Source organism: Xiphias gladius, chromosome 1 (assembly GCF_016859285.1).
Source record: "Xiphias gladius isolate SHS-SW01 ecotype Sanya breed wild chromosome 1, ASM1685928v1, whole genome shotgun sequence".
NCBI classification, from domain to species: domain Eukaryota; kingdom Metazoa; phylum Chordata; class Actinopteri; order Istiophoriformes; family Xiphiidae; genus Xiphias; species Xiphias gladius.
In genome coordinates this window covers 11443267-11470782 of record NC_053400.1, presented here as the reverse complement: position 1 = coordinate 11470782, position 27516 = coordinate 11443267, and the positions used below count along the sequence as shown (strand labels likewise).

Here is a 27516-nt window from a genome sequence, read left to right as displayed (position 1 = left end):
AGTATGTTCAGAAATGAATAAACCTTTCCTCTTCCATTTGAAAAATACAGTGAATAGCGTCTTCAGCGCCAAAGCATATGAAAACCACCATCTAAAAGAGCTGCTGAGCTGGTGTGAACTTGCAGTAGCGTGATCAGAGACTGGGTACAGGACCTGCAGGACCCACAGGGGACGGAGCCAGCAGCGCGCCAGGGCTGGCCACTGCGCGTTGGTGGAGCGTGAGGACCCGTTTGCCTAGAGGGGGCTCGCTGAATCTCATGGGGCGGATTGTTGCAAAGTAACCCTGTGATGGGGCACCGGACCTTCGGCTAAATTCATTTTCTTTTTCGGGCGTCAGCACAGTAGACGGTAAAGGGTCCGGACCTTGAGCGCGTAGAGTCCGGCATGTCCGAGAGGAAGAGAGCTGAACGCGGCAGCTTCGAGGCTTCATCACTGTCACCTCCTGTGGACCAGATGGTGCCGAAAAAATGACTCGGGCTCTCTCCATCCTCGCTTACCTTTTCTCTCTGGTTCACTGTGAGTGTGTCTTTTTTTTTTCTTTTTTTCTTTTTCCTCACGCAGTTTTAGGCTGCTCTGGCATGCGCTTCTATCTTTGTGTCGGCTCCAAATGTATTTGGGTGAAAGTGGCTCAGTGTTGAGGAGTGATTTGTCCTCTTCTCCTTCTTCTTCTTCTTTTTTAGCGTCACGCAAGTCGAATCGCAGCTTTTGATTTGGAGTGCAGCTAGGTTTTCGGTGCAGTGGCTCGACTTGCGTAGCTTAAACGATTTAAAACAAGAAAAACAAAACCCTGAAGTCACCAAATCAGCAATCAGCACTCACATGAAGGTTCTAGAGTGTACACAATGTTAGACACAGCTTCCTAAACCTATGAAATTGCTTTAACAATTTCAGGAAACCTTTGTGCCTGATATCCCTTTGTTAACTTCTTCAACATCAATATTTCACATGACCTGAGTGGGTTTCCTTGGTGAGATCAGTGGGAATCATGGATGGTATAGCTTGTCCAACAGCGGGTCCACTCTAATTAATGGAATGAAAAAAGTACCTAGTACACACCATGTGTAAATAGTTTGCTAGTACTTTGTGACCATATAATTCAATTGTCAAAGTTTAAAATTGAAATCGTCACAAAAGATGTGCATAAACATATATAGCCACATATAGTTCTTCTTCTTTTACCTTTTTCTTCTAAAGGTGACAAAGAAAAAAACAAAGAAGAGGACAAGATACACATCCTTACTAATACTGATTATCATATCACTTAGAAGTGGAATACAAAGGGGTAGAAGACAAAAAATATAAACATGTTTGTACTATGAAGCACCTCAGTCAACCTCTGCCCAATGTTTTGGTTCATTCACATACTTCAATATGCTCTCGGGTTGCCGATTGTATTACATTTTTGTAGAATAATGTTTTCCAGTGTGCTGTGCAGAGTGACCTTTTCAAGCCAACAATAGCCGACTCTAGCATCGTACTAACACGCCTGACCTCCCTCTTAATCAACGTAATGTCAGGGCTACACTCAGGAGTTCATTTTACGCATTAAACCCACACACATACACACACGCACACCAGTGGCTATTCACAGCAGATGATTGCAGGTTTGGTTGTTTTGAAAGTGGCTTTCACCGCTGGGGAAGGCAGGGCTTGTTTGGCTCTGGTCTCCGAGGGTTTTGACCACATACCATCTGCTGAGAGGGAGTGGGGTGGAGGTCTGACTGTGTTGGATAGGATCTCAGCCAAATGACTGACAGAGGCACAGTCGTGGTACGCCACGCCCTGCAAAGCTCTAGGAGTCTGCGGGCCGATAATGACACACAATTTGATACTGAGCGTCTCTTATCATTCTTACTTTTATTACACCATATCACCACATAGCTTCAAAAAAGCAGGAGTGATCAATCTCTTTTGCAGCCACGAATATCTCTCTGCTGAATATTGACAACAGTAGCGATTCTTCTTCAAGGAGCCCATCAGTAAGAGTCTCACCTCATTGCAGTGTTTCCCATGAGTAAGTCGACTCAGCTTCTCCTGACCATGTGGGGGCATTAATAACCGGCTGCATGTAAAGAAAATGGAAGAAGTAGTGCCACATGTATTCATTCTGCACCCAGATGAGAAGAGTCGATCCTCAGTTTCAATTAGGCTTGTCTTCACCCCTGACATGGGTATCATTTATCAGGGATGAGGGAAAAAGGTGGAGTTTAAGTGTTGGTATTCATAGCTTAGTCTCATTCAAAGGACACATCCAGCGGTTTCGCCTTAGGCGAAAGCATTATTAACATGCCATGAAAATATCTGCCCTCATTCCAAATGTAATTACTAATTTGGAAATGACTTTGGGGCCTTCATAACATTTTCATATCATTTCCGCAACACAGCCATCCTTGGCTTTCTTAATTGACAGCTGCTGTATCCTTTAAGACTTGGGAAGTTACATGTGCAGTTTCTATGATGTAGTCTGTCACATTCGGGTGAACGGACAGAGGTAGAAAAGTATTTTAATGTTAACCTCCTTTTCATAGTCTTTTGGAGATTTAGCACAATGACAGGCAGAGAGGGTATACCTGTACTTTGTCAACAGCGAGTTGCTGTTTAGAATAATAAACAAAACCAATGCAAAGATGGAGTAGTACATGTTTCATATTTTCACTTTATGCAAACCAACATCTACAACTACAAAATCCATCAGCTATCACAAAGTCATTGCATGTCTGTCTGGAAACTTGCTGCTGATATGGTTTTGTCTTGATACTTTAATTTTGGATGGGTGTACCTGTAGATAAAAACATAAAAATTGTGTCACCAGGCAGCAGCAGTGCTGACTCAGAGGAGCGGCTCATGAACTGGTTGCTGGGAAAGGATCGCTACAATCCGCTCATCCGGCCGGCTGTCAACAGGACAGAGAGAGTTACAGTGAAGATCCAAGTGTCTCTGGCACAGCTCATCAGTGTGGTAAGGCACCAAATACTCCTTCCCACCAGGAGGACGTGTGTGCATTCATTTCTGCGTGCACATCTGTGTGTGTGAGGGCAAGACTATGTGTTGGAGTGACAAAGAGTGAGACGGAAAAAGAAAGACAGAGTGAAAGAAAGAGGATGATACAAAAACGACAGAGCAGGAGCCACAAAGCTTTGAGAAAGCAGTTGATTACAAACCGGCCAGTGTTGAGAGGCCGTAGCTCTAAAGGGATGGATGAAGTCGAGGATAGATCTGGACAGCTGTGATCTCTGCCTCTGTCATGTCCAGATTGAAACCTCAGCACATTGCATTAAAAGGGGCCATAAAGCTGTTTTACCCACAGCCATAGAGGCTCTCTTCAGATTTACAGTAGCAGTAGCCTTAGACTCCTAGTTGCAGTCCAAAACAGCAAGGCACATTCACAGTCTCTGTTTATGAGTTCCATTGTACCCCTTCGGGTAATTGGCATTTGGTAACACTTTATTGGACGTGTATGTCATGGCAGTGTGATGACAATGCTATCAACAAACATGTTAACAAGCAATCTGAGAAGAGAGGAGGGCTTCACTACAGTTATTTTGACCACACTTCAAACCAGATACCAGATGGTAAACATGACAGTAAGCATGAAGAAGTTTAGTCTTACAACAGCTTAGTCCTCAACTCTTGATAAGTTAAGTTTTGCAATGACAGTTGCAGGAGACTAAAAGTAGGCGTTTATATGCTAACACTTTCTGCAGGAGATTGTGGTTCGTTCTGTGTGCCAAAACCTCTTTGTATTCCTGTAAAACCAACAGAGACCACCCACTTGTTCCTCAGCAGCTTCATGACTTTACTTATAGTGGAAGCAGCTTATGTATGTTGATAAGGTCATAGAGTTAAATTAGTTGAGTCTACACAGTTGTGTATCGGGCAATGAAAAAGTACATATTAAGGTTGTTTTAAAAATATATCTACATACTTAGTGAAAATGTTCTTCTGATCACTATTACTATTCATGTCTTATGAGCAGTGGTTCCTTTTTTCGTCTGACATCAAGTAGCCTACCCTTTAATCAACACCACTCACCCATCATGTTCCAAATATGTCCTTATGATGGATTTTAAACTGAATTTAATGCAGTTCATTAAAATATTTATAATAGTGAATATTTGTATAATTTTTTTTATATAATTCAATTGTCAATGTTTAGGTTGGTTTTGTTAAGTTTATAACAATTCATTACTTTTAGCTAATATTTAAACTGTTTATAAATTAGTTTAATCTAACTTTTTTCGCCTTTTATCCATTACAATTAGCTAACTATTCCAGTCGCTTATCATTACTTTTGGCTAACTATTTCAAATGTTTATCCATTACTTTTAGCTAACTATATCAACCGTTTATTGTTTACTTTTAGCTGTTTCTACCTTTTCCCTTACTTTTAGCTATTTCAGCTCTATTACTTGTAGCTAATAATGGTGACTGTTTATCAGTTACTTAGCTATTTCAGCCATTTATCCATTAATTTCGGCTAACCATTTCAACTTCCCTGCTTGCTTGCTAACTTGTTTTCATGCATTGTCAAACATAAAGGTGTTAAGGTGTTATAACTACTGTGCAGTCAGCCTATTGTAGCTGGTAGCTTAATTGTTATTTTAAATATACTAAAGATCAGCATCAAACCAATTTATAATCCTATTTGATCATTTATTTTCCTGAAATTTTTGTGTGCCTGAATATTGTATTGAAAAATAATTTCCACTTGTCCCACTTGTACATTTCCAGAATGAAAGAGAACAGATCATGACCACAAATGTCTGGCTCACTCAGGTGAGTGTCATAAATACTTAGTAACCACTTGACTTGTTAAATGTCCTTCCTCATGAACTTGAATTAAACCTTATCAATTCTTCCCCTCTCAATGTGGAACAAACGGGCTCTGTAATTGTGCGCCAAACATATTCCATCGATAATGAAGCATGTAATTAGAAATTATCCGGTCAGGAGAAAGTGTCTGGAAGTCAGACTTAACAGCCTGGCCTCTCTGTCTCTCCAGCACTGGGTGGATTACAGGTTATCATGGGACCCTGCGCAGTACGAAGGTATCGACAAGTTGCGTATTCCATCCAGACACATCTGGCTCCCAGATATCGTTCTGTACAACAAGTAAGCATTACTGAAATGTCACAGTGTTATGTTACAGAAACATTTTCTATGCTTATGTACAACATTTGTATTCAAAATTATAAGAGAAGATTATTCATGCAAAGAATTTGTCTATTTTCTCTGTCATTTCAGCCTATATTTTTTGACAGAATCTTTAATATTCTCTTATAGCTTAGACATCAGACAGAATTAAGACCTAAATCTACGAAATAAAAGTCACCAAGTATAGTGACAATATTAGCAATCTCTCCACCCTCACCCTTCTGACTTCTCCTGTTCGCTATTAATGTCTTGCTCAACTGACTCTCTTAGGATGGAGGAAGGATTTTCTAATATGAGTTTCTTTTTCCTTAACTGTGCTGTGATTGCAGTGTTGATGACACAAACCTCAGAGATAGATTTACTGGCTCTTTAAAGTTTTCTCTCTCTCTTTCTTCCTTTTCTAATAGCGCTGATGGTACATATGAGGTAACAGTCTTCACCAATGCCATTGTTCTTTCCAACGGCAGCATCAACTGGCTTCCTCCAGCCATCTACAAAAGTGCATGTAAGATTGAGGTCAAGCATTTTCCCTTTGACCAGCAAAACTGCACCCTCAAGTTCCGCTCTTGGACGTATGACCACACTGAGATCGACCTGATTTTGAAGTCTGATGTGGCTAGTATGGATGATTTCACTCCCAGTGGGGAGTGGGATATCTTGGCACTGCCAGGCAGACGGACTGTCAGCCCTCTGGATCCAACATATGTGGATCTCACCTATGACTTTATCATCAAGAGGAAGCCCCTTTTCTATACCATAAACCTCATTATTCCTTGTGTTTTGATCACCTCTCTGGCCATCCTGGTCTTTTACTTGCCTTCAGACTGTGGAGAGAAGATGACCCTCTGCATCTCTGTCCTCTTGGCTCTCACTGTGTTCCTGCTTTTAATCTCCAAGATTGTTCCTCCAACCTCACTGGATGTGCCTCTGATTGGCAAGTACCTAATGTTCACCATGGTGCTGGTGACCTTCTCCATCATCACCAGTGTGTGTGTGCTCAACGTGCACCACCGCTCTCCCAGCACCCACACCATGCCTTCCTGGGTCAAGCTGATATTTCTCATCAAACTGCCTGCCTTACTCTTCATGAGACGCCCTCAACATAATTCTGCACGCCAGCGACTTCGCCAAGAGCGGTGCCTACGGGCGAGGAGAGCCATTTTCGGTTTGGGTTACCCAGTTGCATCCAAAACAGGTATCACCATTTCGTCTTCTGCCCTGCTGTCCTCTGACTCTGCCTTCTCCACCCCAGGACACACTAATGTAGCTCCTTCAGTGGGCTACAGCCAGTCCAACAGGAAGGAGGACTTGCGTTCCACGGATCACCTTTCCACTGGTTTCACTTCCACCCAGGACCTCCAGCAGAGAAGCAACTCAGATTGGACTGCTGATGTCAAGGAGGCGGTGAAAGGGGTCCGCTTTGTTGCTGATCACATGATGGGAGATGATGATGATCAGAGTGTACGTATACACAATCAATCCAAAAGTTTTATTTAAGATATGCAGTGATTATTGTCACTAAGTCATCTCACATTTGAAATTTACATATTTAGGTAAGATAGATGTTTTGTATTTGGAATAAGACAAAGTCTTATTGTCTTATTATATATACACACAATAAAAAATAATGAAATAAATATATAATAAATAGCTTTGTATTTTTAAGTTTATAAAATTTAAATAGATTAAAAAATATGAACAAATGTTACTGCTCCTTGTTTCTTTCTAGCTTAAATTTGTCACTGAAAAACAAAACTGAACAATTCAAATGCTATTCTGCTCAGATCTAATATTCTTGCTGTAGCTACAGGTTTGAATTTTTTCGTTTTACTGTAACAATTCACAGCTTTTCTTTGTGGCTGGATGGCAACAGCAGGGCCCTATAAGCACAATTGTCCGTGACTGACTGAGTGACTGAGTGATTCTGTCTGAGAGATAGCATAAAGACTGTAAGTAGGGGGAAATAGCAAGTCTGGTTATGTCTTAAGTTTAAAAATCCTCCTACCAACCTCCCTAAAACTAACATATATTATACAACAGGCATGTTAATCTAAAATGAATGATTTGTGGTTTTAGGGGGAGCTATGTGCTACGACTATTTCTTGGCGAACAACAGCTGGACGCAGTGACCTAATGGCGTATTGTTATCACTGTTAAGTTTCCTGGAAACCAGTGGAGATGCTGAACAGCAGTGGACAAGGATAAACCATTTTTCATTAAGAAATAGTTACAGCATGTAACATTTCCACTTGCTTCATGTTAAGCTAGGGTTATTGCCTCCTGGCAATGACTATGAATCAATGCGTTCATAGTCAACGCATGGAAATTAAATTGGTATTAATATGAATGAAAGCAAATAAACTAATTTCCCAAAATGTTACCGTAAACAGATTACATGGACACATTGTGTGTGCACTATGAATCAAATTGTATGACGATATCACAACTTCGACACATATGTTTTTATGTATTTGTGTCATGGCAAAGTTATCTTGAGCTCAAGAGTAGGGCACTAAATCACTGGGTAAATTTAGAGTTGGCTCCACTGTCTGCTATCTATCCTAAAATAAGATGGATCAAAGTCGTTTGTACTGACATGATAACATTTACTGTACAGTCTGTGACCCTTGAGTTGTAGGATGGAATACCACTAACCTTAAGTAGTGGTTGTGACCCAGCAAATTGATGTCAGACTTTGGGTAATCAATCGCATTCTCTCACAAATCAATAAAACGGGGAGGGGACCAGAAATGAAAAATGATTCGTTTCAAAAACTACCAAGGACGGCATTGAAAATGGGGTGAAAGGGTCAATACCTATTTCAGTGAATGTCTCAGCAATATGGAGATGGGTCCTTGCGGGATATAACTTAACTATGTTCCCTTTCAGGTGTTACAGTACTCAGTCAGCATCCTGAGAATAAACTTACCTATTCTAAGCAGTATTATTGGCATGAATGTGAATGAATACATGGAAAAGTATATTACAGAATACAGTATGTTCCAATTCAATTCAACTGCTAGCAAATACAGTAGACTACAAGACATATTTACATTATGTGAGCAGGGTTTCACATTTGTGTTTGGATGCAAATAAGCAAGTGAGGCACTCACATACATATTCACCCATTCATTCACTCAGTTACACTCTCTGCCCCCAAGTGGCTACACAGTGTCATGGCAGAGACCAAAGAAAACACACTGAAGAGAGATGCTTCAGTCATCCCACCGCGCTGCAATACTCTTGGTTTAATGTGAAATAGGCCTGTGTAAGGTGAGTTGTGACACATCGGTGAAACATTTTCATTGACTCATTTCTTATTTCTGTATATTTGCAGGTGATAGAGGACTGGAAGTATGTGGCCATGGTGGTGGATCGTATGTTCCTGTGGATCTTTGTCATAGTGTGTGTGGTGGGCACCCTGGGCCTTTTTCTCCAGCCTCTCTTCCAGAGTCAGATTATTCCCTACCAGCAGCCCAGCTCAGAGATTCCTCACATATGATGAACGAGAGAGACTGAGCAACTTTAGAGTCTTCATAAGCAATTGAGCTGTTAGGATAAACGTAGTTATAAGGGGACGTAGACCGGTTATTTTTCAGTTTTGAAGTCTTCTTAGTATTTGCTTGTAGTACCGTATTGGCAGGGACCAGAAGCACTGATATAAAACCCTCTGTGCCAAATCCCATCAATAAGGCACCTAACTGGGTTGCAGGCAAATAAATACTTGGAAACACTTAATGTGTACATCAGTGGAACCGAGAGGAACTTTGTGTGAGAGAAATATGTATAAAATGTCTCATAACAATCAAAACCACATGACCTAAAGCAATACAACCGTCCACAGCTCAGTGCTTTGAGAAGCATTTACATGTGCAAGGGACCTATTGCGGAATTATTACACTGAGGTAATTTCCCTTCAGATCTACAAAGGACTGCTCCTGAACTGGACTGAATGTAGCCTCTGCTGCACTCAAGTATGCAAGCATAATATGTGTTGAACCGTTGCAGGAATTTAACTAATATGACAGAGATGTGAGTGTTAGTGACATTTGTCTGCTGTCAGATGTTGCTTAACTCCTTATTTGTGTGAAGTTGTATTACCATTTCATTGAAATGTGATGTGTGATCAAAGAATGAATAATAAAGATAAATCAGTGTCCGCTTTCAGTTTGATTAAATGTATGAAATCCCCAATAAAGTCTTAAAATTGTCCGGGTCTTGCCAAAGTGCTTGGGTAATCTATGTTGCCGGTGTTAAAGTTTGTCCTCAGAGCCAATACGTTCGCTGAAATTGTGCCAGTCGGAACATTTCATCATTTACATAAGACAGCTGTTCACTTTAAATTTTAAAAGGAGCTGATCTTGATTACACTCTCTTGAGGCCCAGTACCTTTGTCAGTGATTGCCATAGCTCTTACACGTGTCTTTAAATAAAACACTTGTAAAAAAAAAAAAAATCTTTGAAGAAAACAAAATGTAATAGTTTTAGACTTCTTATGGGCACTCATTTGTGCCTTTACACCATAATTGATTTCTATTAAGTGCTTATTTGTACAGACGGGCAAGCGCAGCCACACACAACATTTGCTGCTCAATAAACAGTGCTGAGTGGGCTCATTAGAGATTCTGCAGACTGTTGGTTCTTTCGTGAGACCTTCATTTAAATCAAGAGATTGCAATCAGCTTCTACGTTAATCACCGGACTTTCTTTACTTTAAACTCTGTTTGCAGTTTTTAGGACCATTCATTGCTTCTACAGTCACCTGTTAACTTCCTGTCATTTGTGAACAGAGACAGTGCGTTGCCACAGTTTATCCATCAATAATCCAGCATCTGTTTGGATGCTAACAAGCCTGAGGGAGTCTTCCTTCAAAACTTGGTAAATAAATAATTCTCAAGCCTTATGTCATTAGTCTCCATGAAGAGAGGCATGAAGGCACTGTTCTGAGAATTGCCCTGCCACTTAAGCAAGCATTTATAAGTTTCCAGCAAGGATTTACCGTGATATAGTCCTTGAAAACGTGAGGATTCAGTCGAAATTAATATGTTTCACTCCGTGTCTTTTTAAATCTACAGCATAAACTTTGCAGCATGATATGTTTGGAAACTGTTCGTCACTAAGCACAGTTTTGTTAAATGACCAGTCTCAGCTGAAGTCTTCTATGTGCAGGTGTAGTTTTCATTCAGCCCTGATTGCGAGTAAGAAAACTCTCTGAAGGACAAATTAGCATTTCTTTCTATCTGTATGTGATATAATCCTTTAGTAATCCCACATTGGGCAGCTCTCTTTTTGCTTGCCCCACTTAAAGGTGTTAAGAGTGCCTTGTCAGACACCATCCCTGGTGCTGGTAGGGATTTATTTATCATTTGAGGTCACTTCCGTGAGGTGGAGGTCGGCTGAAAAGCACTTGGACCTCCCCATCATCCAGCCTAAGGACAGTGTCAAACCACAAGGCCACCCTGCTTGCCAGAAGAAAGAATAATACCTTATAATAACAATAAGGACAGAAAAGAGGAAAGCCAGAGCCAAAGCCAGAGTTATATCCCAATTAGAAGTGGGCTTACCATCAGATACTGACATATTTTTTGAAAAACAGGATATTCTGTCAAAAAAATAAGAAAGAAAATCAATCAAATCAATAAACAAATAATCAGTTATGTTGAGGGCCACCAAAACCCCAACCCAGCGGTACACAGAGGTTATTGATCTTGTTTGCAGGCTACACTGTGATTTAATATGCACTTCAAGACTGTGAGAGGAAAATACAGCATATGTGAAAACCACCTGGGTCCATGTCAACTGTCCACGGAAAATGGTTGCACATCTGCACATCCCTGGAAATTTGACTTCAATGTATTTCTTTATTTCATTATATACTTATGGCTAAATAAACAACAAAGTTACAAACATCTTTAAGTATTATTTGTTAGGAGGTCAAAAACGCCGCTAGTCTGATTCATCCGGAGCAAGTGGGTGTAGTGATCAGATTTGATCAACCATCACCAAACAAACCACCAACATTGTTCACGTTCTCCCTCAAATCTTGCTAAGTTCTGATTGGTGCACAGAAATTACATGGCCCTTTTCCAAATGAGCCCCCACCTGCTTCAAGCCAGCAAGATACAGAGAGACTGCTCTAACCTTGCACCAAGATACTGTGCTCATATAGGATCTCATCACAAAGAGAAGTTGATTGGGTAAAGAAGTCTTAAGGGTCAGAATATTTTCCTTGCTATTTAATTTAATTTGCCATAAAACTGCAAAACAACTTCATCCAGTTAACTGCAGCTTTTACAGAAGACTGTGGTGACAGTGTGTAGACTCTGCAGACACATGTTAGTGACTGGGTGTGTGGCTCAGTGTGGCTCTGCCTCTCTCTCTGCCTCTCTCCCTCTCTCCCTCTCTCTCACCCTGCTCTCTGGTTCTCTCGGCAGCTGCGAGCGCACTTTCACTCACTCTTCCCGCTTTCTCCTCCTCTGTCTGCCCCTCGTGGAGCGCGGATTCATTTTGCATCTGTCAGTTGAAAAAGGATGAAAGCCAGTTTTTGCCTCGGTTTGCCCACATGTTCCGTCCTTCTGTTTCTTCTGTCAGGTGAGTAACGGGCTACTATTTTAACATGACCTCTTGCTTACTTGTTGCTTTACATACACGTGTTTAATCATATTAAAAATAGGCTCATTATAATAATATAATTTACTGTAGGCTACCTTTACATAATTAGCAACTGAAATACCATTTTAAATTAATTTCATGCATTATACTCAAATCCTAAATTTTAAATAACTTCAACAGTCTGGGACATAAAGATAACAAACATTGCCTTTATGCAGCTGTGGTTGTTCATTTGAAGGGGTGAATGTATTTTTCATTACACTGCAACACTTCAACATAAATCAAGGCAACAAAGCACGATAACTTAAAGGTAATACTATCAGATTAAAAAAAAAAAAAAAAATTAAAAGAGTTGTTCTCAGTATCTTACTGAGATAGGTGAAATCTGACACTGCTTCTTTGGATTTTCGAGAAGTGACAAACATGATCATCTGGCAGTTAGTTATCCTGAAAACACGCTTTTATTAACCAGCTTAACACTCTGCAGTGACACACATACGGTATGTCTGACCCTCTGCTCTGATTCAGGAGGCAAATGTTCAGATGCAGAGCACAAGCTCTTCTCTGTGATATTCTCCAACTACAACCAGTACATACGACCGGTGGAAAATGTGTCTGACCCAGTCATTGTTCAGTTCGAGGTGTCCATGTCACAGTTGGTCAAAGTGGTAAGTAGCCTGTTTTTCACTCCCTCTGATGTCTATAGTAGCTGTGAGTTACGGGCCACTACTTCACCACAGTCACGCATACATCATTCTGCTCAATGAGCAGTCATGACCTGAGAGAAAAAAAAACCAAGGAATAACAAAAAAACAGCTGTCACTGTGGAGGTTCTGAGGATAATGGACTGATTCATTGCTATTAAATCTCACAAGAAATAGGCTGGGCATGCATCTGTGGACTTTGGACAACAAGGTTTTGGAGAAGGGGATGATTGGGATACCATCTGAGACACCTGAGATACTCCCAGCCAGTGCACAGTTGCCCCTGGCATACAGTATATAGACACTGAGGAGCGAACTCGATGAAAAGAGGGGCAGTGTGGCTGTTTGTCTGGCCAAGACAAGATGGGAGATGTCAGCTGTCTGAGTAGCTCTCAGTGTAGGCAGCCTCTATCACTCAATCACTGCCACTTCAGATGAGCAACCCCTGGATTTAATGGCAGGTTTTGCTTGGGCTTGTTGACTGCAGACCGGCGGGGCGGTCAGACAGCTCACTCACTTGACTCAGACAGGTCTAGGGCGGATGTCAATAATTAAGCAAAAAGGGTTGTGTTTTACAAGGTCGACAGCTTCATTCACAAAATGAACAGCCTGGGATATACTGTACTGTAACACATTGGTCCCTCTGCTTGTGTTGAAGGACAAGGAGATGCTCACGAGCTGCTTTATTTTAGACATTTTACCATCTAGAGATATTGTGTTACATCCAAACCGATTTACTTTAAGCAATAACTTGTTTGAAATGGTAGGATGGATATTATTTGTACGGTAAATATGACACTACTTTAAGGAGACTCATTAGCTTAGTTTAGCATTAAGATTGAAAGCAGGGGGATAGCGCTAGCATGGCTCTGTGCAAAGGTATAAGAAAAAATCTAGCTACCCACAGTGCATAACCATGCATAAACTGCAGAGTGACATTTTTGCACTTAAGTTTTGTATGAATTAGACAGATGAGATCTAGCGTGCTCTTTAATGAGCTTTAGAGTTGCTGGTAGGCAAATTTTGTTACCACTGGACAGGCAGGCTAGCTGTTTCCCCATGCTTCAGTGGATAATGCAGGATCTGACACCTTGAAGCCATCTCAATTTCTTTTCCTTTGCCTGTGTATAACTAATCAGTACTTTTTTTTCTGAAAATACTTTTATAAGTATTGAATACCTGTCTGGATCTGGAGAAGACAAAGAAATAAAGGATATTTTGTTACATCCTCCTTAAGTTGGCTAATGTGGCAGGCTGCGGAGCTCCCGGTGCTGATGGATGACTATTATTCCCTCTGCACACCTGGTGCTCCTAACCCAGATGCAATTGGTATTGGTCAGCCTACACCAATTACAGCAGGGCTGTATGGACTCATTTAGACCATCAATAGCTCATCAGCCAGGCTGCCTCAGTCATCATCTCACAATCAGGGATTTCACCACAGGCTCTCTGGGCAACTTGAAGGTACCAGAACAGGCGACAGTGGGTTAAAATGGTAACTGTTTTCTTTGAAGAAATAGTTTGACATTTTTGGAAGTGCACTTATTTACTTCCTTGCCGAGAGTTAGATGAGAAAATTAATACCACTCTCATGTCTGTGTGTTAAAAAAATATAGTCGGTTAGCCTAGTTTAGCATAAAGACTGGAAAAAGGGGGAAACAGTTGGCCTGGCTCTACTCAGTCGTAACAGAATCTGCATGCCTGCAACTCTTAAGCTCACTAACACGTTGTATCTTGTTTGTTTATTACATACAAAACCCAAAGTGTATAAACAGTATCTGTTAGCAAGATACAGCACGTGATGAAACGGTGCTACTCCTGCATTTCGAGCATTCAAAAAATCATGCTGCCAGAGAAAAAAATATCCAAGATGTAATTGCATGTCATGTTGAAAAAAAAATCCCACTGGTTTCGAAATGAATCTTCATCAGATCTGACCCAGAACATATTTCTTTTGTGCCGCTGCACTCTGACTGATTTGGTGATAATGCACAGGATTTATGCCATGGATTTAGCAGTCAAAGTGCTTTAAAATCACTATTCTCCCAATCCATTAAAGATTGTCCTGCGGCCTTCTTCTTCTACCAGCCATGTAGAACCTCTCCAGAGTACTAAATGGTCACATGAATGGTTAATGCTATTCACTGGGTCATGAGATTGGTTCATTCACGGTCTAAGTCACCCACAAACCTGACCCCCACAGTTTTTCTTCTCCCCCCCCTTTAGTCCCTCTGCTCCACCTTTAACACTGAGTTGTTAGAGTAAAAGTAAAGGCTGTGCTGCAACCTCCTAGCTCCAGCTGTCATGTGTGTTATGCTCCAGGCGATGAGGACTCAGGTGTGCCTCTCTGAATCCACAGAGGTCTGACCCTGCAGAGAGCATTGGAATTGGATGATTACCTGTGACAGTGCCTGCTTTAACTTAAAAATGTTAACATTCATTTGTTTTTATTTGCTTAAATATCTTCATTATCAACTCTGTTGTGTTTTCAGGATGAAATCAATCAGATCATGGAGACCAATCTGTGGCTGAGACATGTAAGTTTATGGTGCATGACTGCAAATCGACCTCGAGCAAGGACATCAAGTATGGATCCGGCCTTCTGTCATACATGATTCTTCGGGGCTAGACAGTTTGAATCATTAATGGGAGGAAGCTTTTTAAACAGATCGATCCATGTGGTCCTATTTTTTTAAATCCTATGAACCAAATGCACTGAGATTTCATGATCAATTTTATAGTGTATTTTTGAAATAATTTGACAGTGGTCTGGAATTTATCATACTTGCCAAAGTACATAATACTCCTTTTGACATTGTGATAGAAACCTAAGCTTTAGCAGTAAACTGAACCTGAATCAACAAACCTGATTTAACCTCATGTGTATGCCATAATCATAAAGAACAAGTCTGCAACAAAAACAACATTGCTGTATGGCTTGATGGTTTTATCATTTACTTGGTCCCACATGGTGCCTGTGCTTCCAAGATGCACAGTGCAGTGAACTCAGTTTTGATTCAAATGAGTCGGGGCAGGCCTCCCGGTTCCATATTTCAAGTGCTGAGCAAATGCTCATCTGTGCTGGAACTATGTTCATGCTAAAGCGTTGAGCTGTAATTGCCCTTCGGTGCTCAGAGGTGAAGCACTGTTTCACTTATCTTAATGTTGCCTGTTGTTTTAGAGTCTCTGTGAGAAATGTTCAACGGTACATTTCCCCCGCTGCCCACCCACATCTTACACCGAAGACACTCACTCTTTCTTAACTGAGTGAAATTTTTACAGCTCACCGAGCTTGCTTTACTATTGTTACTTTATGAGTCTCATGAGGATCACTGGCTGTCCTCAAGAGGGTCAAAAACAGTGGCCAAAAGAACCATCCAAACAGACTGTAAACTGTGTCCATCTTATCTCCTCACGCACATCTGGTATAAGCTCTGTTTATGTGCCACAGATGGAGATGATGACTTCTCGTTGTTTTTACGAGGGTCATTTTACAAGAAAGTACGTTTAAAATCAGTCAGAGCAGACATGTATGGTAAAAGATCATCCAAGAGGAAACAACTACTTTCTTTTATATTATACTTTTATAGTATACTGTTTTATAGCTGTATACAGCTGTTTTGTGTGTGTGTAAAACCCCAAAATTATGCTTACAGAGGTGGCATCCTGGCTTTTGGGTTTGTTTGGAAGAGACATGTTGCTCAGTAAGTCATGAGGTCACATGCTAGAAAAAGGCAAAGTATTACTATTAACAACTATTGGGTGGATTATTATGAAATTTGGTACACACATTCACCTTATGTTGAAGTGTATCATCTTTGGCAGTCCCCTGACTTTTCATCTAGCGCCTTCAGCAGGTCAAATTTGTTAATTTGTCCAGTACCTTTTGATTAAATACTTGCAAAACCTATTACATTCTCATCAGCCTCAGCTGTATTTTGCGTTTACTGCCAACACGAACATGCTAACATGCTAAACTAAGATGCATGTTAGCATACTGATGTTAGCATTTAGTTCAAGCACAGCCTCACTCTTAGTGTTGTTATACCATAGATTGTTGCTCAGATTATATTTGGTATTTTATCTTGTAGGTGTTTTTAGTTTATTTATGATATATCATATATTTTTATGTCTTTGAATCAACATAAGTTCATGTTTACTGACATCACTAATAACGTTTTGGTTGAATAAATAGTGCCTTCATTGAGCTATCAAATTCTGGGGAAAGGTTTAGATTAATCGATTTGATTTGTGACCAGAACTCCATTCAAATTTCTGTAGAAAACCGATTTAAAACCAATTCTATCATGTATACAGAGGACAGGGACTTGTTCATTTTCCGTTTTACCAATTCAGGTTATTGATATTCCTTTAAATTTTTAGCCCTTGTGGTTAAAAAGTTTTGTCTGACATTTAATTTCTTTGACTTGTTTTTAGCGTAGATTAATCATTGTGCTTTTTTTTTTTTTCAGGTCTGGAACGACTACAAACTGAGATGGAATCCAAAAGATTTCGGAGGGGTTGAGTTTATCCGAGTGCCGTCCAACAGGATATGGAAACCAGACATTGTGCTGTACAACAAGTGAGTGTAACTCCAAATAAAAACCCTGGCTCGACTTTTTTATTGATTGTTGGGTGCATTTACGATAAAGGATCACAATGACAAACTATATCAATCTCCATTACTCATTTTGCATGGGTCATTTTTTTGTTTTGCATGTTCTTAAAGTAGCGTATAAGGAACATCAGAGGGTACAATTTACTGAAACCAAAAATAATCTTTTTTAATTAATATCTCCATGACACAATAGTCAATTTTTTATATCTTTCAATTTAATCTTCAGTGACTCATTCATCTGCATATGTCCTTCTCCTTCAACCTTCACTTTGTGTTCCTCTTTTGTTCTCCCACTCTTATTCTCTTTCTCTCTTTACAGTGCAGTTGGGGACTTCCAGGTTGATGACAAAACCAAGGCCCTGCTTCGTTACAATGGTGATGTTACCTGGATCCCTCCGGCCATATTCAAGAGTTCCTGCAAGATTGACGTCACCTACTTCCCCTTCGACTACCAAAATTGCACCATGAAGTTCGGCTCCTGGACTTATGACAAGGCCAAGATCGATCTGGTGCTGATTGGCTCCACCATCAACCTGAAGGACTTCTGGGAGAGCGGCGAGTGGATGATCATCGATGCCCCTGGTTACAAACATGACATTAAGTACAACTGCTGCGAGGAAATCTACACTGATATCACTTACTCTTTGTACATCCGCCGTCTGCCTCTTTTCTACACCATCAATATGATCATCCCCTGCTTGCTCATCTCCTTCCTCACGGTGCTCGTCTTCTACCTGCCGTCTGATTGTGGTGAGAAGGTCACTCTGTGTATCTCCGTCCTACTTTCTTTAACTGTCTTCCTGCTGGTTATAACTGAGACCATCCCCTCCACTTCACTAGTCATCCCCCTGATTGGCGAGTACCTCCTCTTCACCATGATCTTTGTCACCCTCTCTATTGTCATCACTGTTTTTGTGTTGAACGTCCACTACCGCACACCAAAGACACACACCATGCCCTGCTGGGTGCGGAGTGTGTTCCTGGGACTGCTGCCCCGCGTGATGTTCATGACAAGGCCAGAGAGGGACCCTGAGAAGGTGACGGTGGCTGGCAGTGTTCACACGATGCCTTCGAGACCCTGCGCAATTCATTCGTCAGGCACTTTGCAGAAGCAGCACAAACCTCAGGCCCTGGCCTCCAGCGTGGTATCAAGCCTGACAAACCGCCAACGACTTTTCAACAACACAGAGCTCTCCAACCTCAATAATTTGAGCGTAGACCCGGGCAAAGGTGCAGGATCTGGGTTTTTGTGCTGCGAGGGCCGCTGCAACTGCTGCTGGCACCAGAGATCCAGCAAACTGCCTGCAGACTCTGGGGGAGGGAGCGGAGGACTAGGGTGTCTCGGGGCGTTGACTGGAGGCAGTGCTGTTGGGGTGGGAGGGGGAAGTCAGTGCTCCAGTTCCGAGTCTCTGGATGGAGGAATAATGTCCCTGTTGCCACTGTCCCCTGAGGTGAGGGAGGCTATTGAGAGTGTCAAATACATAGCGGAGAACATGAAACTACAGAATGAAGCAAAGGAGGTGAGTACAAGTAACCGTAACATCAGACTATAGCTTTTATTAGAAATTAGCTTTCAAGAAACCATAACATTGTCGCCATATCCCTGAAAATGTTTCACTGTGATCCTCTCACAGGTTCAGGATGACTGGAAGTATGTTGCCATGGTAATTGACAGGATCTTCCTGTGGGTTTTTGTCCTGGTGTGTATCCTGGGAACAGCGGGCCTCTTCCTCCAGCCTCTATTAGTCGGGGAGGACATTTGAATACTCCCGACTGGTGAACTGCACAGCATTTGTTACATGTAAGATTCTCACTATGGCTCAGAGAGGGAAAATACAGAGTGAATCCAAAGTCAAGAAGAAACGATCACTGTGTCTGCCAAAAGCTGATTTCAGTGTCTGTTTATTTTTCATAGGTAGATGTTTTTTTTTGTTTGCTGAAATTGTTTAAGGACTCTGAAATGCTGAGAACCTGACTAAGGAACAATGGCAACCGTGGTGACAATTGAATTATTTCATTGTTTAAAAATAAAGTTTGCAGTAAATGGCAATGCGATACATATTGCAACACTCCAAAATTTGGATGAAACGTGGTGCTGGTGCCCTAAACAAAGACACAGTCAAATATCTGTAATTTATGTTTTGGTGAGTGCATAATTGGTACAGTGATGAACTTTAATGTAATGTCAACATATATTCAAAAATTCACCTATTATGCTCCCAGAAAGCTCAGTGTCTAATTAACCGTGTTTCAGTAACAAGGAAATTTTCTTCTTTAGAAACTTACCTCTTTCCATGTTTCTGAGAACCAAGCAAGGATGTTGACTGTGCTCAAAAAGTGACATCATGTGGTAAATCTTTGAAACTACAAGTGATAAAAAAGGCTTTCTGGCTGTCACCAATTTTGTTATAACCTCTATTATAGCACACTGTATTCCCAGTTGTAAAATTACTTGAAAAGTTATACCATTACTGAAACCTTAAAAAGTTCAAATGCATTAAGAGAGCTGCTGTTTGATTCTGTCCAGATACCTTCTGGGCAGTTTGGTGACTTATGAGAACATCATCTAGAATTGAGTGAATTGTGAATATATTTAGATATGCCCTGAAAGTGTTTGATTTCTAAAGAGAAATTTTAAGTAAATGTAAATAATTTAGGCCTGTTTTACTCACATATTTCTGTATATACAGTAAATCGATACCCTTATCGACAGATGAATATTAGATGGTGGTTTCTTTGAGATACCAAATATTTCTGAGTCTTGAAACAAAAGCTGTGGGATGTAGATGTAATTTCAAAGACGCCACCAAGTCTCTGTTTATTACTCTCTTTCACATCCTCTGAGCCCCCTTGGAGCTAACTCAGCTGATTGGATCACAATCAATATGGAGAGCAAGTGATGGCTTCCTTATTGGCTTCCTCTCCTTTCTTCATCTGAACAGTCTTCCTGGCCAGATTTTCCGCTCTCACTACACAGGATGTGCAGCACCTCGTAACAGCCCAGTGCTTATACAGTACTGCAAGTCTGGTGTTGTCAGGGGTAAGCTTATTCTCACATGAATATATGGTGCCACTGGTTGGCTTTTATTTATTGCTCCAGTTATGGCTGACATGTACTGATGGATGTCACAGCCTCTATGTTAGGTACAAACTACCAAAAAACACTGAATCTCCGCACTTCTGACGCTGAAAGACATAAAGTCAACTCTGTGCTGAAACAGTCTAAGCACCCTGCACGGGGTCTGACTGTCAGTAGGTCACTGTGTGATTCTTATTATACAACTAAAAATCAGAGCAGATGGTAAGCTATGTGATTACAAGGAAATCCAGCCCGTATTAATTGAATGCTGGCAGGGAAGCGCAGACAGATACTGTACTAGCTCTCCGTCACATCTGATACGGAACCCCTGGCTAATGAATTTAATTAAAGCTCACTCAGAACTTGGGGGTGATCTGCAGGAGATCTCCCAAACAAATAACTGTCAAACGTTTGAAATAAATGTGCTTCTAAAGGCATCGGAGAATATTTTCTGAGGGTTACATGCTACAAAAACTGACTACAAATAGGGGGAAAGGGAACAAAAATGAAAAAGGGGTTAGGGGAAGCTCATGTTCAGTACTACATTTTTAAAAGTACGAGTATAAGTGTTTTAAGGATATAACTGTGAGTTTTGCTTTCTTGCTGACAATCATTTTCCAAAGTCACAAGCCACCACAGAATGCAAAGGAAGTGGTTCATTATAGTTTCTGCATGTGTACTCTTTCAGCTTTCTGTGGGTGGAACGAACCTGATAGGTACCTCTGCAGGGTTTCACAAGGTATGCTGTGGAGGCTGTCTATGGGTGTTATATTACTCATAATCATGAATACAATCACCATTATTCTGTTTGAGTATTGACAACTAACCCATTTAACTATTTAATGGATTGTGTTAATAATTGAGTGACCTTTTGCACGCAAACTAAAGGTGCCCTTGCAAAGCAGGTAATGAGCCAAACTAACGGTGAGCTTCCGTTCATGAGCGGACGTGTGTGCTGTGTTCGCAAGATTATTGTTTTGTGTTGCATCATTTATCAACACAATGTTTGTCTCTGTCTCAATAAATGGACTTTGCAAATAGTTTTCCTGCGAGGGTCCTGTCCCAACAGAAAAGTAGAAGCGGACAAATGACATTGACCTTTATGTAACCTCCAGCACGTTTAGGTTCAAGAAACACTCCATGGTTTATGTTTATTTTTGTAAGAATGGCCTTGGAATCAGAAAAATGGTGCAGAGGCCAGAGCAAAATGATACCACCGTCACCATGTACAGAGTAGGTCGTCATCACAGCGGAAACTACAGCTGTGGTTACTCCTTCTGAAGTAGCTACGGGAGGACACAGCATCACCCAGATTGTGGTTATAGGTTAGTATATCAATGTTATTTCCCCCCACTCATTTTCTCCTTCTGCCGTGCAGCCAATTTTCTCACCGCAGATATTTCAGTAGCTGGGTCGTCCACTGTCAGCGCGGCAGACGACGCTGAATTCACACGTACTGTGCACGACACCCTGCAAACACTCGGTGACTGTCAACTCATCCAGTCTTACATGAGGAAGAATGAGACCATCCTCCAGGTGCAGGCGTTTAATGTCACATGCATGGAGACGACTTTCACCACCGAGGATGGTCATGAGGGATTCGGATGATAACAGCTGTGTGGCGCTGCCGTCTAAATGCATCCAAGAGCATGAAAAAACACAGCTGAAATAACGCTGTATTGCTCGAGGTCAAAGGTGAGGATATCAACTCCTCAGGGGTACAACATGCAACAAAAAAGGATTTAAGTTTGTCTGTTCCAGATAGTGCTTTAATTTCGAGTAAGACTTTATTTATTTATTTATTTATTATTCAAATGGTAAGAGTCTTTTGAAACATAGTAATGTTCATAATGTCTGTTTTGCTTTCAAGTGAGTTTTTTTTATCCGAGGGACTGTCTCTTATGGAGTGATAACCCTGATTGTATTACCGGGTCTGCGTCTGTGCTGGATCACAAACGAACAAGGCTGGATGATTAGAGGGAAATCAAAAAGGCATATGACCAATCACAAATTAGTACTAGCATCAACTGACAAACTTTAAAAAAAAAAGAAAAAAAAATCAGTTTTTAGTGTTTAGATGTAACTCTTATTGTGTATGGCACTGGCTTTACTTCGAAATTATGTTTTATGAAGTGTGCCTCCGATGTTTACACTAAAAATAATGTAGTGGATACACAAGTGAATCTGGCACTGACATTTTCAAACAATAGTGAGTTGATCAAAGGGCTTGCATATTCCTTACATTGTGATTTCTTATAGCGCAGTGAGTCAGCAGGCCAATGAAGACAAGTTGGAGGAAGAGCAGGAGCAGACATAGGCAGAGGATCTGGAAGCACAAGACGGCATGCTGAAAATGGAATTACAGTAAAGACATACTCCAGGGACTTTATAATAAAATTACCTATGATGACTTAGAAAGAAAACGTAATTGTAGCTGGGTTCTGCTCTGTTTTAACCAGCCCCCCAAAGAAAAAAATCTCTCAAGAGAATGCATGTGGACAATAGATATTTTTAATACATTTCATTAAAGGTGTATCAAATGTCTGAATGTTTCATAGTAATGCAATGCATTTAGAATATGTGGCAATGATTCAAAATCTTAAGTGTATAAGGCCTCCGTCTTTGTTTTCTCATTTTGTAATGATTAGAAACTGTCTTATCAGTACTGTACAGTCACTGCTTGCATCCACTATTAACCAAATAGTTCAACCAAAGAGCTCAACGACCTTCTGTGATAAGACAGTCGCTCTGTCAGTGGCACTGACTGTAATGACTGCTTCGGCTGATGCGCTACCAATCAGGGGGAGCAGCTTATATATTTGTCAGCTTTCCATGCTTTCCTCCCCTCTCTCTTTACTGCTGCTCTCCTGTGGGAAATACAACGGAGGGGTAGATGGAAAAGGATGAAGCTGGGAAGTACCCGTGTTGCTGTTGCTGTCCGCCACAGTGTCTCTTTTGATGCTACCACTAGGGGGAGGCAAAGTTGTAAATATAACCTTCAACTTCAGCACATAGTGGCTCCAACTGTCCTGACATGTGAATTCTGTCATATGTGTGAAATATTTCTGCGGTGTTCTTTTTCACTCCAGGTTTTCCTTCGGAACATGTACCATGCTACATACCAGAGCATTTCTTTGGAAGGAAAAACTATCCCCCATATTACATGCCATTCAGCTGGAAAATCTGCTAAGTTTCTTATAATGAGTGACTGAGGTATTAGCATCCTGCACTGAAAACAAACTTCCAATCAGATAGCAAATGTTTCAGTTTTATTCTAATCGGCTTTTCCAAGTGCTTGCTGTGCCTGCTAAAACTGAATCTAGATTGTGTCACAGCGGTTTTCACCCTGCCCTACCTTGGAAGAGGCTGGCATGTTCTCATTATTGCACAGTTTGGGGGAAAACCTCACATAACCAACCATTATCCTGCATAGAAAAAAAAGAAGAAGAAATTCCTTTTATTAAGTGAAGATTCTGATATGCAACCCAGTCATAATACGGGGCCTCAACGGGCAATGTAGCGTGATATATTTTTGTTTTCAGAAAATGTAATGGATTGATGCTGTTGAAGACGGCTTTACATTTAATTTGTAACATGAACTTAATTAACCTTTCTCGTCATGTAATTGAGCTATAATCTTAAACAACATAATGGTATTGTTGGTAGAAAGAGCAGGACAGAGGTCAGCCCCTTGTCATTTTTTATTTGTTTTTCTTTCAATGCTTTTCTTAAGACATGCATGTTTGAAAAATACAAGGGGAAGAAATGTAATCACTGCAATAGTAGCCAGGAAACACAGAACGACATCTACAGAGTGGTAGGAATACCAGGGCAGTCTGTAGGACTCTGTTCTCAGGTGGGCCGCACCTTTGTGTCTCATGACAAACTCTATCCAGAAGAGGGCGTGGTCCAGCGGCTTCATTGGCTGATCTCTGTGCAGCCTGGAGAGTCTCTGCATGTTCATCCTGTAGGAGGGCTCGTGCAGGACTTCCTCTGTGGCCTCCAAGAAATTGTTGCCTTTGTCCACCGTGGCTAATGTAAGAATCTTAGCCCCTCCTCTCTCTTTCAGTCGCAGTAGGTTGTCGTACTGGTCGAAAAACAAAGGTAGACCCACAACTGGGACTCCGTGATAAATAGCTTCTTGAAGTCCGTTTGTTCCCCCGTGAGCCACAAATAGTTTAGTCTTTGGATGTCCTAGGAGGTCATTCTGTGGCAACCAGTCGACTAGTAAAGTGTTGTTGCCCAGAGCGGCTGGTCTGTCACCTATATGCCTCCAAATGACTTTCTGGGGTAATTTAGCAAAAGCTGCAGCGATCTTGTTTGTCATGTCAGCAGGAAGTTCACTCACAAAAGTCCCCAGAGACATGATGATGACTCCATGCTCTCCAGAACTCTGCACAAAGTCTTCCAAGCGTTCAGGGAGTGGTTGAGAAGGTTTACACTGAAACCCTCCTATATACACAACATTAGGCATGGTGGGACGAGGGAACTCAAACACAAAGTCAGCCCTCATGAGCCACAGGTCTGCTCCTTGTAATAAGTCACTGTATCTGACTTCTGGGCCAAAGAACTCATCACAAACAGCTTGATACTGAGGGCCAATCAAAAATGCATCCTGAGCTTGCCAAATGACATAGAAAATTAGATTTTTGACTCTCTGTATGAAACTCATTTTGTCTGACAGCCCTGAGCCAGTCATCGGGATGTAAGATAAAGGAGAAGGTGCAATGGCCAAATGTCCCTCTCCGCTAGTTATCCACCGCACATTATAGACCAGAGGTAGCTTAAGAGCATGAGCCAACAGTATACCCACACCCCATGCCGGGTCAGTAAGGACCAGGTCATATTCTCTCTCCTTTAAACTATTCATCAAGTCTTTATCTTGAAACATAACAGTGGCCATTTTGCACATTATTCTGTGCATGTCAAACATCGCAGTAAACATCTCAACCTGCAAACTCGCAAAGCTCATAACAGAGCTCTGCCCCCTTTCTATGTCAATTACCTTTTTAAGGATTGGGTTGATAAAGTAATGATTAAAGGCCTCCGTAACAGGAACCGTGATTGTCTCGTAGTGCAAAGAGTCATCCTTGATGTACCAGCTTTTATCGGTTCGTACCACATCAACAGAGTGTCCTCGAGAGTGGAGAGCTTTGATCATGATATCCATGTTCACCCAGTGGCTTCCCTCTAAAGGAACAATCAAAATCTTGCCCCCATGACATATTCTCAGTGTCAAGGACACCACAGATAAAAGGAGAAAAAATGTTTTTGTATTTCCATCGGGTGGCATCTTTAACCTGAAAGAATAGGAAATACACTAAGAACATAATTCAGGGTGACTCTGGATGTCAACACCGTGAATGCCATAACAGTACATTTGAATAAAGGAGAATTCAGTGATATTAAATTACATGCAAGATTGATCTGTAACATACCTGCTTTACATGAAGTAGCTCCTAGCATGCATATGCTTATTCCTTAGATGTCAGTGTAAAATATCCTAGGTACCAGCGAATGCGTAACCACAAATTCCAGGAGAGCTCACATAATTGGATTATCATTAAGCTTTTCTTTGGACCTTTCTACTTGAATGAAGAACAATGTGACCCTTTATTGAAGCCTTGGGCAGAATCGGGTTACAGCTGCATATTTGTTCTGCCCTGTGTGAATTCTGTTGTGGATTCTTTTTTCTTTTTTTTTAATTGCATGTAGGATCTCACTCTGTTTAAAGGAGGATTTTCAAAGGTATGTTCATACAAAGTCACCAAGAAGATGTACATCCTTGATGAAAGAGCTAAGGAAATTAAAATTACAATGTTCCTGGCAAAAAAAATTAGCCAGCTACTTGCTGTACATCATACCACAGTAAAGTAGAAGCAAGAATAGTAGTTTTTAGCATACTGTAAAACCAATCACTGTAATTCTTTTACGGTGATATTACCAAAAAACATTCTACCGTTGGAATTTGTAAAAGACAGAAGTTTTTGTTTGAAAAGAACATGATTCAGAATTCAGAGTTTCTCGAAGTCTTCACTAACCATGACACTTTGCCTTTTAAAAACATCATCATACTTGCTATCAAAATGTACTGAAAAAATACAGTATAGTATATACTATGCATACAGTGTACATGATGCAACTTTAAAAGGTTTAACAGGAATAAAATGTATGTAATTGTTTTAAGAGGTTTCTATGAGCAAAATAACTCTACAACTTTCAATTCATAGAGGAAAATGTAATCTGTAAGACTTAAACAAGTAAGGAATCTAAAATGTGGAGTAATGACAGTTTAGTTATCAATATATAGTCATTCCAAACCTAGCAGAAGCGTGTGAGTGGTAACTCGCCAATTGCAACAACAGCGAAACATGCTTATGATACAATATTATTAGTGAGCAAATCTTGCCAGCTACTTGAACTGGTTTTTATGGCAGTATTTTCTCAGTGCAAGAGTTTTTTACTTCATGGTTAATTCATCATCAGTGGGAATACCTTGCCTTCCCAAAAAGAATGATATCTATTCTGTAAGATAAAAAAGACAAAGCTATTCATATGCTACATGCGAGTATCCAAAGCAGGATACAAAGTCCTATTCATGGTGTCTGTTTGCAAAATCAAAATATTTTGGTATATTTTGTTAGCTAATGCTAGCTGTCAGTGCTAGCTCACATGAGTTAAGTTACCTAGTAGCTCACATAGTTATGCCCCTGCCTAGCATGGCCCCTGCAGCTCTAACTTACACAGCAATGGAGTTTGAGGGGGGAGGGTCCATGGAGAAGTCAAAACCGTGGACATGATTGCACAAACAACAAAAATGCAAGTAAAATTAATATGTTAAAAAAATGTCCTGTAATATCAAGCCATGGCTGAAAAAAGAACGTTTCACCAAAGCTGTTTTTCCCATCAAAATATGGTGATTTTGTATGAACATACTGTACCTCCGTTAAGCGGAGTGAGATATTGTATTGATATTGCTACATACAAACAAAAGACCCATAAAAGAATTCACACAAGGTGGTACAAATAAGCAGCTGCACAACATTTTAGAACGATGCAAAGGTTCTGTATCTATGAATCTCTACCAGACCCAGATAGGAATATCCAATCTATGATGCCTTCATAGTAGGTGAAATGAATGTACTGAAATTATTCGTGAAATGTGGACAAAAATGTATAGGACATGGTTGCATGTCGAGTTTTATCATATCAAATGATAGAGTTCTTATTATATGTAGTATATCAATTGACTGGTTTTATTTTTCTTTCCACTCACCAAATGTTACTGTACTCAGATTTACATTTAAAAAAAATATTATTACCATGAAACATTTGCCAAAATACCTTGC

At 40.7% G+C, this 27516-nt stretch overlaps 3 protein-coding genes across 3 annotated transcripts; 2 read left to right on the top strand and 1 right to left on the bottom strand.

Annotated features, from left to right (window-relative positions):
* Positions 1–216: 216 nt before the first annotated feature.
* Positions 217–9329, top strand: chrnb4 (cholinergic receptor, nicotinic, beta 4 (neuronal)). The gene is given in 7 exon segments (XM_040137525.1): positions 217–430; positions 433–516; positions 2813–2958; positions 4732–4776; positions 5003–5112; positions 5562–6615; positions 8492–9329. Coding segments are annotated over 7 exon segments (1650 nt in total). The 5' UTR covers positions 217–384; the 3' UTR covers positions 8657–9329.
* Positions 9330–11679: 2350 nt separating this feature from the next.
* Positions 11680–18851, top strand: chrna3 (cholinergic receptor, nicotinic, alpha 3). Its single transcript, XM_040128422.1, has 6 exons — positions 11680–11745; positions 12295–12434; positions 14963–15007; positions 16943–17052; positions 17408–18608; positions 18723–18851. The coding sequence occupies exons 1-6, from the start codon at positions 11685–11687 to the stop codon at positions 18849–18851; spliced, it is 1686 nt and encodes a 561-aa protein (XP_039984356.1). The 5' UTR covers positions 11680–11684.
* Positions 18852–23861: 5010 nt separating this feature from the next.
* Positions 23862–27455, bottom strand: LOC120789757 (UDP-glucuronosyltransferase 2C1-like). Its single transcript, XM_040126731.1, has one exon. The coding sequence runs from the start codon at positions 25458–25460 to the stop codon at positions 23862–23864; it is 1599 nt and encodes a 532-aa protein (XP_039982665.1). The 5' UTR covers positions 25461–27455.
* Between the last annotated feature and the right edge of the window lie 61 nt (positions 27456–27516).

Excerpts from the sequence above, each read along its gene's own strand:
- chrna3 (XM_040128422.1), top strand. The coding sequence starts at position 11,685 with ATGAAAGCCAGTTTTTGCCTCGGTTTGCCCACATGTTCCGTCCTTCTG. Across the intron at positions 17,053-17,407 it reads GACATTGTGCTGTACAACAA|TGCAGTTGGGGACTTCCAGG; the intron begins GTGAGTGTAACT and ends CTCTCTTTACAG. Across the intron at positions 18,609-18,722 it reads TACAGAATGAAGCAAAGGAG|GTTCAGGATGACTGGAAGTA; the intron begins GTGAGTACAAGT and ends ATCCTCTCACAG.
- LOC120789757 (XM_040126731.1), bottom strand. The coding sequence starts at position 25,460 with ATGCCACCCGATGGAAATACAAAAACATTTTTTCTCCTTTTATCTGTG.